Source organism: Rhineura floridana, chromosome 16 (genome assembly GCF_030035675.1).
Source record: "Rhineura floridana isolate rRhiFlo1 chromosome 16, rRhiFlo1.hap2, whole genome shotgun sequence".
Lineage (NCBI taxonomy): Eukaryota > Metazoa > Chordata > Lepidosauria > Squamata > Rhineuridae > Rhineura > Rhineura floridana.
In genome coordinates this window covers 36,634,353-36,650,367 of record NC_084495.1, presented here as the reverse complement: position 1 = coordinate 36,650,367, position 16,015 = coordinate 36,634,353, and the positions used below count along the sequence as shown (strand labels likewise).

The following is a 16,015-nucleotide window of genomic DNA, read 5'->3' as shown; positions in this document are numbered from 1 at the left end:
TATCCAGGCTGCTGCCGCTGCCCCCCCCAAGAAACTCTGCTGCAGAGTAGGCCGCACACTGGCCTCCCACCTGCTCTGCCCTCCCACCCATGCTGCCACTGGCACATGGAGGCTGCCTGCCTGCCTGCCAGGGAGCCACTGCCACCACCTTGTCTGCTTGCCAAGGTGGGCAGTGGGAGCGGCAGGTGGGGGGAACTGTTCACCCTGCAGATTGCAGAACCACCAGTCTGTGGCGATGCAAACTGCACAGTGTGATGCTTACATTTGTATGGCTTAGACTAATTCACTGTGCTGTATATTAGACTGCCTTTTTGATGACTGTTTGAAAGCTGTTTATTATTATTATTATTATTAATAATAATAATAATAATAAGTTCAGTTTCAAGTCACTTAAATGTAAACTAATTACTGAATGCTAAAAAGGTACATGCTACTCACTAACAAGAGAAAAGCAAGAAGAAATATTTACAAAGCATTTGATACTACTAATAATATCCCACCCTTCCTCCCAGTAGGAGTCCAGTGTGGCAAACAAAAACATCAAAACACTCTAAAACATCATAAAAGCAGACATTAAAACATATTAAAACAAAACATCTTTAAAAACATATTTTTATAAAAGCTTTAAACACATATTAAAAAGCAGTTCCAACACAGACGCAGACTGGGATAAGGTCTCTACTTAAAAGGCTTGTTGAGAGAGGACGGTCTTCAGTAGGTGCCAAAAAGATAACAGAGACGGCGCCTGTCTAATATTTAAGGGGACGGCATTCCAAAAGGGGAGGTGCCACTACACTCAAAGTCTGCTTCTTGTATTGTGTGGAACGGACCTCCTGATAAGAGGGTATCTGCAGGAGGCCCTCGCCTGCAGAGCACAGTGATCGACTGGTGATATCAGGGGCACAACGGTCTTTCAGATAAACTAGTTCTGGTAATTCGTGTAAATTACAGCAGCACAGTTATTAGCTGGGACTGGATGTGTAGAGAATATTATGCCAGCTTCAGAATAGCTACACTGGCTCCTGGTCCATTGCAAAGTGCTGGTTTTAATCTAAATTGCTTGGGTCCAAAGTACGTGAAAGTTCACCTGCTCCTACATGAACCTGCCCAGAGAATCCCAACGCTGCATCTTCTTCACTGTCATCAGGCAGATGGTAATGGGAGACAAGGACTTGGTTCACTCTTTGGGAGTTGGTGGCCATCGCTGCCTCCTCTTGTGGGGTAAATTAACTCTGCTCTTCATGAAAAGGTACTTTCTCTTGTCTGCCCTGAATCTTCCAGCATTCAGCTTCATTAGATGCCCCCTACTGCTGTGAAAGAGGGAGAAAAACCTTTTCTCTGTCTGCTTTCTTCATGCCCTACATAATTTTACACACTTCTCAAAATCCCCGAATACTGAAACCTTTCCTCAGGCTTTCCAATGAATCTGGTAGCACATCTGATCCTTGAGCACAAAGCCCCTTTCCACATTCCAGGTTGTTTTCGCAGGACAGCGATGCTGAGGTTTGGTTCATAACACGAGACTTTAATTCACTAGATGCTAACAGGAGGAAACGCAAAGGACTCCTCAAAGGCACTTGGCATTTGTGTTCGCTAAAAGCATTCAACGCTTAGGGGGAAATGGTTTCTCTCTCTTCTTAATGGGCTGTGACTTCAAACTGGGGCTTTTACAAGTCTCTTGTGCCACCCGGAATGGAGATGCAAGACCACCTGATACTAGCTCCTTCTGCCTGGGAGGAAGTGCAGCTTTCCCCCCCCTTTGAATCCATATGCTTGACCTTGAAAACAACAATAAATATGCATTCAAGACACTCTGGTGTGGTGCATTTCCGCTGGGAATAGTAAGATAAGAAATTACACTGTAATGTATTAATTACGAACAACAGAAAATGGGCTGTGGCTAGATGTTGTTTTTTCTGCAAGCAACTTTTCTCCAGAGTTATGCAGCCACTTCCCATCGCCCAATATACAGTAATTGTGATATAGTGGAAGAACAACTTTGGTGACTCAGAGCAGTATTCCTGTCTCCAGCTGTAGTCAGCTGTGGAATGGTTTGGAGCCCAAACTGCCGCTGTGCAAACAAACTTGGAAAACATGGGGAGGGGGATTTTTTTTGGTTTAGAGAAAAGGCAAGAAAGAAGAGACATTATAGAGATGACTAAAACTATGCATGGTGTGGAGGAAGTTGACAGAGAAATGTTTTTCCCCTCCTGTCATCATCTAGAACTTGTGGACATCCAATGAAGCTGAATGTTGGAAGATTCAGGACAGACAAAAGAAAGTCCTTCAGTGCATAGTTACACTCTGGAATTTGTTCCCCCTAGAGGCAGTGATGGTGCCCAACTTGGATGGCTTTAGAAGAGGGTTAGACAGATTCATGGAGGAGAAGGCTGTAAATGGCTACTAGCTATGATGGCTGTGCTTTGAATGCTTTGAAGGGAAAGTGCTGTTGCGCTCAGCACCTGCTTGCATGCTTCCCACAGGCATCCGGTTGGCCACTGTGAGAACAGGGTGCCGGACTAGATGGGCCACTGGCCTGATCCACCAGGCCCATGAGCATCCCAGTTGGAGGACGGCCATTATCAAAGGTGCTGTGGACTTTGAAGAAGCACGAGTACAAGGAGAACGGGACAAATGAGCTAAGCGGAAGGCATGTCAAGCAAATCCTCATCGTGACCATCTCCCGTCTGGAAACCTATGTCCTCGCTGTGGGAGGCTGTGTGGATCCAGAATTGGCCTCCACAGTCACTTACGGACCCATTGTTAAAGGCCTTATCCTGGAAGACAATCTTACTCGGGCCACAAGTGATCGCCAATGAATGCACCGGCTGTTCTTATGTTCGTAACATGCAGTCAGCATCTCCATCACAAGAGAATGTAAAATCGCCACTTGGCAGGCAGCTGACAAAATTTTGTCTCACAAATTCTATCCAAGGACTTGGGGCTGGAGCTGTGCATGAAACAAATTTGCAGATTTTTAAACAATTTATTCTTCGATTTTTAAAACAGATTTCCACAATGGATTTAAACTCTGCTCATCAGGGGGAGGGTCAAAGATCTATACAGGGTACTTAAGGCCCTGAGCACTGGGAAGCATCTATTGAGAGGGGAGCCATTGTGATGACCTCCAGACATTGTTGAACTCCAACTCCCATAAGCCCCAGCAGAACTGGTCATGTGTCAAGGATGACAGGAGTTGCAGTCCTGGTCCTACAACATATGTGGGGCACCACATTAGCCACCTCCTGATCTGCAGCAACAATAGCCTAGAGCATGGACCCGGCTCCAATACCTCCTTAGTCACACTAGGATCCCTGGTCCTCTTCTGAGTGAACCATGGTGTGATTTCCCTCACCACCGCTTGCGGCCGACAGTCTTTTTAGGAATGATTGGTGTGGTTGTTCTCCTGAATAAACAGTTCAGTTGTAAGGATATCTGGCTTCTCTTACAAATAAAGAAAGCCACACTTCTACTCCATCTTTATGTAGATTCTTCCTGTAAACAGGTGGATAGAGAAAATGGATAGAAAGATGTTTCTCTCTCTCTTTTGTAATACTAGAACTTGGGGCCATCCAGGGAAGTGACATGTTGGAAGCTTCTGGGCCCACAAACGGAGGTACGTCTTCACACAGCGCATCCTTAAAACAAGGCTGTCTTTCGAATTCTCCTTTTGTTGCTGTTGCTAGTGTATCTTACCATTTGCTCCCACTAAATACAGCGACGGTCACCAAGTGGATTTAAAAGAGGGTTCCATAAATTCAGGGAGGATAAGGCTATCGGTGGCTACATACCCTGATGGGTATGTTCTACCTCTGCTGTTGGAAGCAGCATGCCCCTGGATTCCAGTTGCTGGGAATCACAAGTGGGGGAGAGTGTTGCCCTGTTTGTATCCTGCTTGTGGGCTTCCCATAGTGGGCATCTTGTTGGGCGCTGTGAGAACACAGCGCTGGACTAGGTGGCCCCCCTTTGGCCTGATCCAGCAGCCAGGCTCTTCTTATGTGAGTGCTGAAATGTATTTATTTATTACATTTATACCTCCATGGCACAGAGTGGTAAGCAGCGGTAACGCAGCCAAAGCTCTGCTCACGGCCAGAGTTCGATTCCAACTAAAGGAGGAAGTCGAATCTCTGATAAAAGGGGTCGAGGTCCACTTAGCCTTCCATCCATCCGTGGTCAGTAAAATGAGTACCTGGCATACGCTGGGGGGTAAAGAAAGGCCAGGGACAGAACTGGCAATCCCACCCCATATATATGGTCTGCCTAGTAAACGTCGCAAGTCGTCACCCTAAGAGTCGGAAACGACTCGCACTACAAGTGCGGGGACACCATCACCTTTCTTTCTTTTCACGCTAGAAACCCAAGGCAGCTTCCATATGGTTCCCAGGCGGTCTCCCATCCAGGCACTGACCATTCATTCATTGGCGATCACTCGTGGCCAAGTAAGATTGTCTTCTAGAGTAAGGTCTTTAACGGTGGGTCCATAAGTGACTGTGGAGGCCAATTCTGGATCCACACAGCCTCCCACAGTGAGGACATAGGTTTCCAGATGGAAGATGGCCGCGATGAGGATTTGTTTGATGTGCCTTCCGCTTAGCTCGTTTGTCCCATTTGCCCTGTATTCGTGCTTCCTCAAAGTCCACAGCACCTTTGATAATAGCCAACCTCCATTTGGGATGTTCATGGGCCAGGACTTCCCGGTTGTCGATGTTCATGTTACATTTTTTTAGATTCGCTTTAAGAACTTCTTTAAGCCTCTTTTGCAGACCTGACCTTGCTTAGCTTCAGCAGGGCGCTGGCCTCATGTGCCTTTAGACCATAGCCTGGGACACGAGCAGTTAGACTGAGGTGACCAGCTGATGTAACTGGAATTGCTGTGCTCAAAGGATAAATGCATACGGGAATGGTGGCAGCGTCCCTTTGGCTCACGTGTCCTTGCGCTTTGCCAAAGATGATCATAAAACAACAGATGATAATGGAAAAACCTGGCTAGTCTGCACCACTTTCTTTTCGGGTAGCTGTGCTGCTGATGCCAAGTCATCAGCCATCTGACACTCCCTGCCTGCAGCTCTCCCTCTCGTTGCTTTTGACCATCAGCAGATCCCCCAAAGTGCTGCTTTAATTCCATTTCGCATGCCTCAGGAACTCCAAATCTCTGCTCTGGGCTTTGCCTTTCCCCGCTCAGTAGCAAATCCTTGCTTCCTCCCACAGCTTTCCTTTCCTCTGAATTGCCGGCCCCTGAAGGAACACGGAGGCTCTTCTGGAAACTTCTCTTAAGCCTCCGCAGATGCCAGTTTGATCTTGAAGCTTAAAAAGTCTGAATAGGAACTTCCCAGCTCGGTCCCCAGAGTCTCCAGGTAAAGCACCTTGGATCGCAGGGCTGAGAACTTTTTGCAGCCCTGGGGCCGCGTTCCCTCCTGAGTAACCTCCCAGGGGCCGCATGCCAGTGGTTGGCAGGTCCAGAGGCAAAAGTGGGCGGAGCATCAAATGTAGATGTTACCTCCACACAGTAAGCTCACTTCTACACATACGCTTGCACACCCTACTCTGTCCTCCATCCGGGCAAGCAAAAGGCATTGTCAGACTTCAAGGACACATTCTAGCCAGGCAGAAACACTCAAGGAGGCTTTGAATCAGGGCCACTGAGGGGTGTGGCGAAGAAGGGTATGTGACCAGGAGAGAGTTTCGAGGGCCTGGATAATCATAAAAGAGAGAGATAAGTTTCTAGAACTCTGGTTAGAAGAAGTGCCCATGCAGTCTTAATGGGTCCAGAGCTGACCCCTAGAGCACGACAGGAGAACGTAGACCAAAAAGGCCCTATTAATTTGCTTTCTTAAGCTTGTGAAAAGACACACGCAGAGCTGGAAACCCTACACATCACAACAAGAGTTCACTTTCCCTTCATTTAATTGTTAGCATTCTCAGCCCCCCAACACAGCAAATGTTCCACATGTATCTGCCCCCCCCCCAATCCACCTCAACAACTCACATTGTTGCTCTGGAAATATTATCGTGGTCCTCAAGCCTTTATTTCTGTTGTTTTTGTTTTTCTTTGCCTGCCTGCTTGGCTCATAGCACTGCCGTTAGTTAACTTGCATGATCCATCTGCGTTCTCTCCTAAAAAGCCATTTCCACACCAGCGATTCCTGCACAGTTGCCAAGGGTGCCTTCATCTCGGAGAGAAGTCATTTCCGATGGAAGAGGCCCTGCTACTTTGCAGAATAAGTAGCACTCTTTCTCTGAACCCATCTGTGCCTCCTCCCTCCCTCCCTCTCTCCCTCCCTCTCTCACTCTGTATCTAACCTCGGAACCCCCTTTCTGCCATCAGCTCCAACCCAAGGCTATAAAGCGGAAAGGTTAAAAGAATCTGAGCGCTCTGGTGAGATGCACGCTGCCTGCATCGGTCCTGCCAAAGGGCATGTTCCTCTTTCCACGATCTCTCCTTATCGATTGTCACAGTGACCGTTGTCTTTGCGATTCTTTGCTGGCTCCTTGGCTGCCCCAAAGGGAGGGCCAGTCCCCCTTTGCGCAGACCCGGCTCTCCTACCCAAACGCAGAGGGACCCGGGAAGCGGCCTTAGACGTTGGCCCATCGACCTCCAGGGATGGGGAACCGGTGTTGTTGGACTCCATCCTCAGGCACCGCGGCCAGTGAGCAAGGATGATGGGAACTGGAGCCCAGCGACATCAGGAGGGCCACAGATTTTACCCATCCCTGGTCTACACTGACTGGCAGCAGCTCTCTGGGGTTTCAGACGGGAATCTTATTTCCAGTCCCACCCGGAGATGCCGGCGAGGATTGAACCTGGGACCTTCTGCGTGCAGAACAGACGCTCTCCGGCTGAGCCAGTGCCCTTTCCCCGTATGTATTGTTAAGTACATACTTACCACCATCTGTGCCTTTTTGTATTACATGGGTCTTTCCTCTCCCCACATGCCCACCCTTGCAGCTCATAACTGTCTGCGTTCTTCCACTGAGCAATGCCATTTCCCACCTATGCAGGGGAAGGTGAGAATGGGGGGCTCTGCCCATGAGGCACAGCCAGAATGAGCAGTTTGGCAGCTAGAATATTTGGGGACGAGATTTGGATGTGGTGCAGGCCGTGGCGGCGGGTGGCTGCATGTCAGTGGGGCAGTGGAATCCGCTCTGGGTTTTAGTCTGAACCGTCAGAGAGGAGGTTCGGACTAAGACCCTGGAGCAGATTCCACTGCCCCACTGTCATGGAGCCACCAGCCGCTAGTAGGTGAAGGTAGTAGTTTCTGGGATGTGGTGCTTCCCACACACACACACACGCCAACCCTTTGAAAGTGGTGAGAGAGAACTGATGAGAGACAGACGTTGGCAGAGGCCACCCAGCAAGGGCAACATGTCTGCAAGCACCCTGTGTTCCCCCGATAACATCCAGATAAAGAAAACTGGGAAGCAGCACTGGGCTGTGTTCTGTGTTCATGAGATGTTGCCAGGAAACACGTGAAGGAGACAGCGTCACCTGCAATTCACCATCCCTGGGGCCCCCCAGTTGTTTCGGACCACGGTTCCCATCATTCCCAGCCAGCACAGCTGAACTGGCTGGGGCTCGTGGGAGCTGTGGTCCAAAACATCTGGAGGGCACCAGGTTGGCGATGAGCTGGCCAAACCCAACCCAACGGTTGTGGGGATAAAGTGAGACAATCCCATGTTGCCTGCCCTGAACTCTTTGGAGGAAAACTGGGGTGTACATCTGATAAAAGGGGAGGTCTTCAACTTGGTCTCTGGCAGAGTCATACCCAGTCCAAGGTTAAAATGTTCAGGGGTCTGCCTTGTGTGTTTTCGAACCTCTCCTGCTGGCGTTCTGTCTGTCATCTCTTCTTCATTTAACTTGTCCCTTTTTGTGTTTTTTTCTCAGGATTGTTTTTTTAATGGAAAGAGTGTGGCTGTTGTGTGTGTGCACCTGCATGCACATGTCCACACACGCTGCAGTTGGTGTCTTCGGAGCAGCTGCTCGGCTCCTGTTCTGCTCTTAAAGCCTGTGCATCCTCAGTTTTTTGTGGAACAGTGACACCTTGTGGTGTGTCCAGCCATTGGCAGCAATTGGGAAGAGACTGTACAAATTAAAGAGAATTGTTTGCAGCTTTCCTTCCATGACCTCTAAGGTTTTTTCAGTAAGAGTTAACGGAATTCCCCTTCCCTTTGGAGGTCTGGTTGGCCCCATTTGTGTATTGCATCCTCTCTTCGGGGAAGGCCCATAGTTCAGTGATAGAGCATCTGCTTTGCATGCAGACTGTGCAGGGTACAGTCCCTGGCAGTATCTCCGGGTAGGGCTGGGAAAGACCCCCTATATGAAACCCTGGAAAGGTGCTGCCAGTCAGTGTGGACAGTAGGAAGCTGGATGGACCACCGGGGCTGACTCCGTATAAGGCAGCTTTCTATGCTCTTAGTTCATTCAGATCCTACCTTTCCCACGAAGGCTTTGGTGCAGCCTTCTTGTTGCCCATGCCCTCCTTAAGTCAGCCTCTACGCGTGCCCCAGACAACCTCCTTATTGAGTGTTCATCCCAATTCACTTGTACGACGCTTACACAGAGTCTGGCTGCACCCAGGATGTATGTATGTGTTATCATAACAGCCTCCACCTTTGTTCCAAAACAGTCAGCGTGCATGGGGGTCCCAGGCAGTCTCCCATTCTGGCACGGATTGGACCTAGACCTGCTTATTACCTTTGGCACGATGGCTGCCTCATGCAAACCAGACCCTGCTCCAGGACCTGAAAGCCCCTGAATAGCCATGAAAGTCATTAAGGCTGTCACCCTGTGGGAATAAACCTCTTTGGACACAGTGAGATGTGCTCCCAAGCAGTGATGTGATGTGGGAAAACTTGCCAGTGCTTCATTTTTCCACTGAAAGAAACCTTTGTCATTACAAACAACAAATGGATGCTAATTACAAAGACAGCACTAGGCAAGTTTGGCAGTTTTGACGTTTTTACCTTTGTTTACTAAATACAAGTAAAATAAGTGTGCTAAGTTAGATCACTTTGATGCAGATTACCCAATTCAAAATTTTCCAAAGGGGAAAAAACACACACGACATCACTGTTTCCAAGTAAAGTTGCATAGAGATAGCGGTGTCAGTCAGCCATATGCCTGCTGAAAAAGAAAGCTCGACACCCATTTCTAAAACCGTAACAAGGATTGTTGAGCCTTCTTCAGCAGGCTGTTCCAGAGCTGAGGGATCTGGAATGCAAGCCTCTCTCTGAGATTGTTCTGCAGCGCCTCAGAGCCCAGTGCACCCCCCGGTGGGTGGAGTCACAGTGAGGGGTTTGGGTGCTGACCACGAGGGTCTCAGCAGGTTCCCAGCTCTGCCTTTTTGCCTGGCCATCTCTGCTCTAAGCCGCAGCTGCTCCGCCCCAGCAGTCCTCCTTGACATTTGAGTCTATATGCTGACAGCCTGAGTAGCTGCTCCCTGGAGCAGCCCTTGAGATCGATGATGCTGTGAATTTTACAAAACCACTGACTCACTCTTCACAGGCAAGTGGAGCCGGGGGGGGGGGAGAGAGAAATCTATGGCTTTTCTGTTTTTTACGCAAAACGCTTTGGACAAGAAGATTCCGCCTTCAGGACTTCATTTCTGTTTACCTATAAAACTGTTCTTTTCATGCTCTTCTATTTCATTTTTCTTCTTCCTGGTGGTTGTTTTAAAAACTTTGCTAGAAGATACAGGTTTGGGGGGCAGAGGGCTGGCTTTGTGGCCTGTGCTGTTCTCTGTGGTGAGTTATGTCATGCATGGCACATACAACTGCCGTTCTCAGCCCCCCGTGTGTGAGTTCATAGGGTGAGGGGCTGAAGGTGGCCCCCAGGCTTCTCTGCCAGGCCCATGGGACTCTCCCCAAGCCCCACACCTCCTTCAAAGCCACAGCCCTTGCCACCCTTGCTTTGCACCTTCCTTGCATGTTTTTGCCTGGGTTGGGACATGTCCTTGAAGTCTCATAAATTTATTTATTTATAATTTCAAATAATATAAAATATAAATATATTTATATAAATATAAAGCGAGATATAAATCAAAAAATAAATACATTTTTCTATCCCACCCTTGTACCCTGCAATAGGGCACTCAGGGCAGCTACAATAAAATTGCACACATATATAATAAAATACACAATAAAAACACAAACATTACAGTAAATTAAAATGCATAGAAATAAATACATGCCTCTTGCTTTCCTGGTTGGAAGGGGGGGCTGTGCGGGTGTGTAGAAACCAGCCTCTTGCACAGAGGTTAAAGTTCACATTCATTGCACTGTCCACTGTTGTCTCTGGCCCGCCCATCACTGGTATGTGGACCCCGGAAAGTTGCTCAGAAGGGAATGCGGTCCTTAGGCTGAAAAATACTGCCCACCCCATAATAGGGTGACTGGTGTGTTGCGGACCAGCTAGGGAGGATCCAGCAGCCTGTTGGTATGCCTTGGGCCTAGGGGGAGTTTCCTCAGTTACGTGGTTTGCTCTTTTTCAGTTATGAAGTTTCTGATGCTCAGCTGGGGCCAGTTCAGGGCTGCCGTTCCAGCCACATCCCTCCTGCTATTCGGTCTCAGAGAGAATTTAAAATAACAAATCAAGGAAGTGCAGGGAGCCACCAGATATTTTGGACTCCCAACTTCCATCAGCCCCAGCCAGCATGGCCATAGGAAACTGGCGCTGATGGGAGCTATAGTCCAAAATGTCCAGAGGGCACTAGCCCGGGGAAAGCTGTTTAAGTGTTTCCATTCTGGTAGCCCTTCCCAAATGTGTCATCTGGGAATGGGGAACCTACGGCCCTCTAGAAGTTGCTGGACTTCATCACCCGTTGGCCCTGGCCACCACAGCCAAAGGTCGGGGTGATGGGAGATGTAGCCCAGGAACATCTGAATGGCCACCAGGTCCTCCATCCCTGGTACTGTCGAATGAAGGAACACACATTGGTGTGGTTTTAAATCTCTCTTTGCCCTCCTTTTCATTCCCCCTTCAGGAATTTCTACTACATCACGATCCTCCGAGACCCGGTGTCTCGGTACTTGAGCGAATGGAGGCATGTCCAAAGAGGAGCAACCTGGAAAGCTTCGTTGCACGTTTGTGACGGAAGATCGCCAACTTCCGAAGAGTTGCCCAGCTGTTACTCGGGGGACGACTGGTCTGGCTGTTCTCTGCAAGAGTTCATGGATTGCCCGTACAACCTGGCCAACAACCGCCAAGTCCGCATGCTGGCTGACCTCAGCCTGGTGGGATGTTACAATTTGTCCGTCATGCCAGAAGAGCAACGGAACCAGGTTCTTCTGGACAGCGCCAAGGAGAACCTAAAGCGGATGGCCTTCTTCGGCCTGACGGAATTTCAGCGGAAGACTCAGTATCTCTTTGAGAAGACGTTTAACATGGTCTTCATCTCACCGTTCACGCAGTACAATAGCACACGGGCTTCCAGTGTGGACATTGACAAAGAGACTCAGAAGCACATTGAGGCTCTCAATTTTTTAGATATGGAGCTCTACGATTATGCAAAGGATCTTTTCTTGCAAAGGTACCAATACATGAGACAGAAGGAGCACCAAGAGGCCAGGCGTAAGCGTCAGGAGCAGAGGAGGCTCTGGAGGGCCAGGCAGGTTCACAGCAAGGAGCAGAGCAGCGCAAATGCCACGACGGACTATGTCGGGAATGTGGAGCAGTGGCGATAATGACAGGGGCTGGCTTTAGTTTTTAGAAGGGTCCTGATTTCAAAAAGCAAGGGCAGGATTGCAAAACGCAGAGGACAAAATAACCAAGAAACCTTTGCTTCTTCGAGGGTTGAGGAATGGACACAAGGGCCTCCGATGCGTGGCCTTTGCCCAAATGCTCTTTGCATTAAATGTTGTACCGTATGTGGGTTGACCTTTTCATATCTGTGTGTCTCAGATTTAAAAAAAAAAAAAAAGCTGGCCTGTTTAGCAGAACAACTAAAACTAGTAATCGCTATCAGAAAAGATTACTTGGGGGACAACAGAGTTTAAAAATTGGATGATGTGGTTGTTATGGTTACAGCCAAGGAAGTTGGGGGATTTTATTGCATTTTCAGGTGGGGAAAGTATGTTTATGATGTGCAATATGTGACCAGTGCATTGCGAGGGGACCATCAACCTTTTTTTTTTTTTTTACAGCAGGGATGGGAACCCTGTGGCTCTCCAGATGGTATTAAGACTACGATTTCCATCATCCTTGACTGTTGGCCGTGCTGGCTGCTGGGAGCTGGAGTCCAGCAACATTGGGAGGGCCACAGGTATTCCCCCTCCCTGATCTATATAGCCTTCCAGGGAAATCTTCAAACTGTTCAGCCAAAAGACCCGTAAAGATAAGGGAGGGAGAACTGAGCGGCACACAGCCTGAACTTCCAGTATTGAACTGAAAGCTGTGTCGATCCTCTGTGGGTGTACTTGCCTCTTCTTTCGTCTCAAGGGTGAAAGCCCTGTAAGGTAGGCAGTAGCAGAGTGGTGACTGTTCAATTTAATACCAGATGCAGTGAAGCGCAGCCCATAGGGCCTGTGGCCAGCATGGTCCTAGCCATTCCCATTGAACGCTGCCCATTGGGGGCCGGAGCAGTGATCCGTTGAGAAGTGGATGTTTGCGGCAAATAAAATGCTTGTTTCCAGTGCTTAGAAATTCAGAGCATAATGGTCATGATAATTTTTCATCAGCTAGTTTCCGTGTGGGGAACACACAGAGAGCAAAGCATCCCCCAGCCACTCTTGATCATTTTATTTTATTTCGTTAATATATTTTCAAAAGCCACCAACTGCTTTTGGTACATACCAAATATGAGTTATAATTAATGGGACAGTAAATGTCCGAAGAAGAAAATATTGCCAAGTGTCTGTGTCTATCGGCTTTTAAACAAAGAGTAGAAGGGATTTGTCTATAAATATTTAAACTTTTTTTAAAAAAAAAAATCCTACTGCTATTAATGGATTTTAAGCTTGTTTAATTTCATGTTAGTGGTGAGTGGGAAATATTATCCCAGTGACATTTGGAGGACGTTTAGCCTAGCTTAATACAATAACAGAAAATGCGGTTACAGAATTCTTTGGGGCAACTGAATTGGAATGGGTTTTGATGTCTTGATGTTTTGAAAAAGAGAGAGACTTGTTGAAATTACACTCTTGTCAAATCTTTGAGTTCGTGCATTGCTGTAGCAGAATTTGATCGTTAGTTTTTAACCTGGGAGAGTCTGCCATTTTGTGCTTTCTTATCCAGGACATTTTCAATAGAAACACTATTTATTCAAGAACTTCTTAGCAATTGGAGGGGACATGTTTGGACCTGTGGTTTGCTTTTCAGTCTACACTGTCTGATATGATGCAAAATTTGGGCTATTCTTTGTGCGCCACCTTCCTCCATTATGGAACCCAAGGTGGCATGCATGTCGTTTTTATGAGTTTTCCCACCCAGGCAACTGACCAGACCTAGACCTGCTTAGCTTCAGCAAGATGGTAGCCTCTTGTGCCTTCAAACAGTGACTTGGGACCTCAGGGTCCTTTTTGAAATCTGTAGATTTGAGACAGTGAGAGGAGTCTGAGACACAGACTGGAAGGTAGCCATTGTCTTACACTTGTGGCTGATTCAACATGATATGCATTTGCAGATGCCAGAATCACTCTTTCTGCTATGGCTTGACACAGTTGCTCTGTACTAACAAGGGGGACTCATGTGTAGGAGAAAGTCTGAACGTGGATCTCCCTTGGTTGGTTTGGGAATAATTTGCACAGATAAGGTGCACGTGCATGCCCAAGTGTGCAGTCACTTTGATCCAGGTGCAAAGCAACCAATGGCATGATGAGCAAAATGACAGATGTCTGTATCTATCTTGCAGTGAGGATGGAGATAGGTATGCCTGTGCATCATCTCAGGTGCCATGGAACTATCTCAGGTGAAAGAATATTAACCCCTACCCAGGTATGCAGGTGTGGAAGTGATCCCCTTGTCTGCAATTTTTTTTTAAAAAAAGTAACATGTATTATTATTAATAATAATATTATTATCACTACTATTATTATTACTATTACTATTAGAATTTATTACCCGCCCTTCACCCAGAGGTCCCAGGGCAGGTTACAACAATTGTAAAAGACATAATTAAAACAGTTAGAAACAACCTAAACAACATCACCAACATAATAGGGTGGATCATAAAAATGTACATCTCAGGTGTCAAACACTAGGGTAAAGAGGTGCGTCTTCAGCATTCACTGAAAGTTGTACAGTGAAGTTGCCAGGCGCACCTCGGTGGGGAGGAAATTTCACAACTTAGGGGCTGCCATGGAGAATGCCCTCTCCTGGGCCACCCCCTGAACTTCCTGGGGGGTGGAACTACCCAAAGGGCCCCCTCTGCTGATCTCAACACCCGAGAGGGTCTGTCGGGAAGTAGGTGGTCTTTCAGATATTTGGGACCTAAAGCATTTAGGCCTGAAACACTAGTGTGAGTGTCTTGAACTGGGCCGGAAAACGAACTGGCAACCCATGCACCTGTTTTAAAAGAGGGGTTATATGAGTTCTAAAGAAAGCCCCAGCCAGTAATCTGGCTACTGCATTTTGGACCAGTTGAAGTTTCTGAGTCGTCTTCAAGGGCAGCCCCATGTAGTGCGCATTGCAATAATCCAATTTACCAGTGCATGGAGCACTGTGGCCAAGTCTTCTTTGTCCAAAAGGGGCCGAAGGTGGAAAAAGACACTCCGAGCCACTGAGGCCACTTGAGCCTCGAGTGACCGTGATGGATCAAGGAGTACCTTCAGGCTATGGACCTGCTCCTTCAAGGAAAGAGCAACCCCATCCAGAACAGGCCGTCTTAATCAGTCTTAAGAGACAGTTGAACAGGAAAAAGGAGATTAAGCTGATGACCCAGGAAAGATGACACTGGAACGTTGCATTTGAAATCTTCCAAAGGCAAAAAGATTCCTGTTGAACATTTGTGGAAACTTCAAGCTGAACATTTGTGGAAAGTCAGTGCTAACCACAGGTATCTAAAATAAAATATCACCAATGCCACCCATTTTGTTTTAGTAGTCCCAGACAGCAAGCAAACCAGGAAGCAAGCAAATATGCGCATATGAAATGAGAGATCGTTTGTTCACCTGCCTGCTCTGACAGATTGTGGCTTCCCATAGAAATCTGGTTGGCCACTGTGAGAACAGGATGCGACACTACAAGGGCCTTGGGCCTGTTCTTAGTCTTCCTACTTGAGAGAGATGGTGGTGGTGGTGGTTTTTAATGGCCACGGAACCTGAGAACTTATGTGGGAAGGACCGTAGCTCAGTGGTGAAGCACATGCTTTGCATGCCAAAGATCCCTGCCTGAAACCCTGGAGAGCTGCTGCCGGTCATGGTTGACACTACTGAGCTAGATGGACCAGCGTTCTGACCCAGTATAAAGCAGCTTCCTATGTTTCTTGGGTACCCCTGAGCTATGCCTTCCTGTCCCCACCCGCCAAATTATATACTAACATGAGCTGGCAGGCAAAGTGCTGTAATAGGATCTGGGATCAGCATCCATCATCATGGCTGATGGTCAGTTTTGTTTGACTGCATATTTCTGCACCTAGCTTTGTATGATCTGGCCCTGCCTGTCTCTTACCTGGGACGTTTCTCCTTGGGAAAGACATTTCCCAAGGGAGCTGAACTGTGCCGCTGGCTGTAGATGACTGTAGGCTTCTAAGCCAGCAGACCTCAACATGCTACACTCTGTGGAATTGGCTTCCATGTGACACATTTATATCTTACAATAGGGGCACTAGTGCCATTTGGAAATGGGCCCCAGAAATTTTGCAAAATGTTTACCTGGCACCCGTCTGGAATAGTCTCAGCTGTCTTGGTGTCCTCCAGAGGTTTTGGACAACTCCCATCAGCCTCCAGCCAGCACAGCCTCTGGGGGCACCAAGTTGGCCAAGGCTGTTCTAGAACTCTCTTCCATTGAGTCTCGTCAAGAGAAGATCCAATTTCTGGAAGGCGATGGATATGGCAATTTAATGTGCTTGGACTGTGTGAATCT

General features: G+C 47.8%; 1 protein-coding gene across 1 annotated transcript in view; it reads left to right on the top strand.

The window, feature by feature from the left end:
- Positions 1 to 12,230, top strand: part of HS6ST2 (heparan sulfate 6-O-sulfotransferase 2) — a 147,147-nt gene extending 134,917 nt beyond the window's left edge. Inside the window, exon 2 of the mRNA XM_061598210.1 lies at positions 10,980 to 12,230. Coding sequence (XP_061454194.1) covers positions 10,980 to 11,679 — 700 coding nt within the window. The 3' untranslated portion in view covers positions 11,680 to 12,230. The remainder of the gene's footprint in view (positions 1 to 10,979) is intronic.
- Positions 12,231 to 16,015: the final 3,785 nt, after the last annotated feature.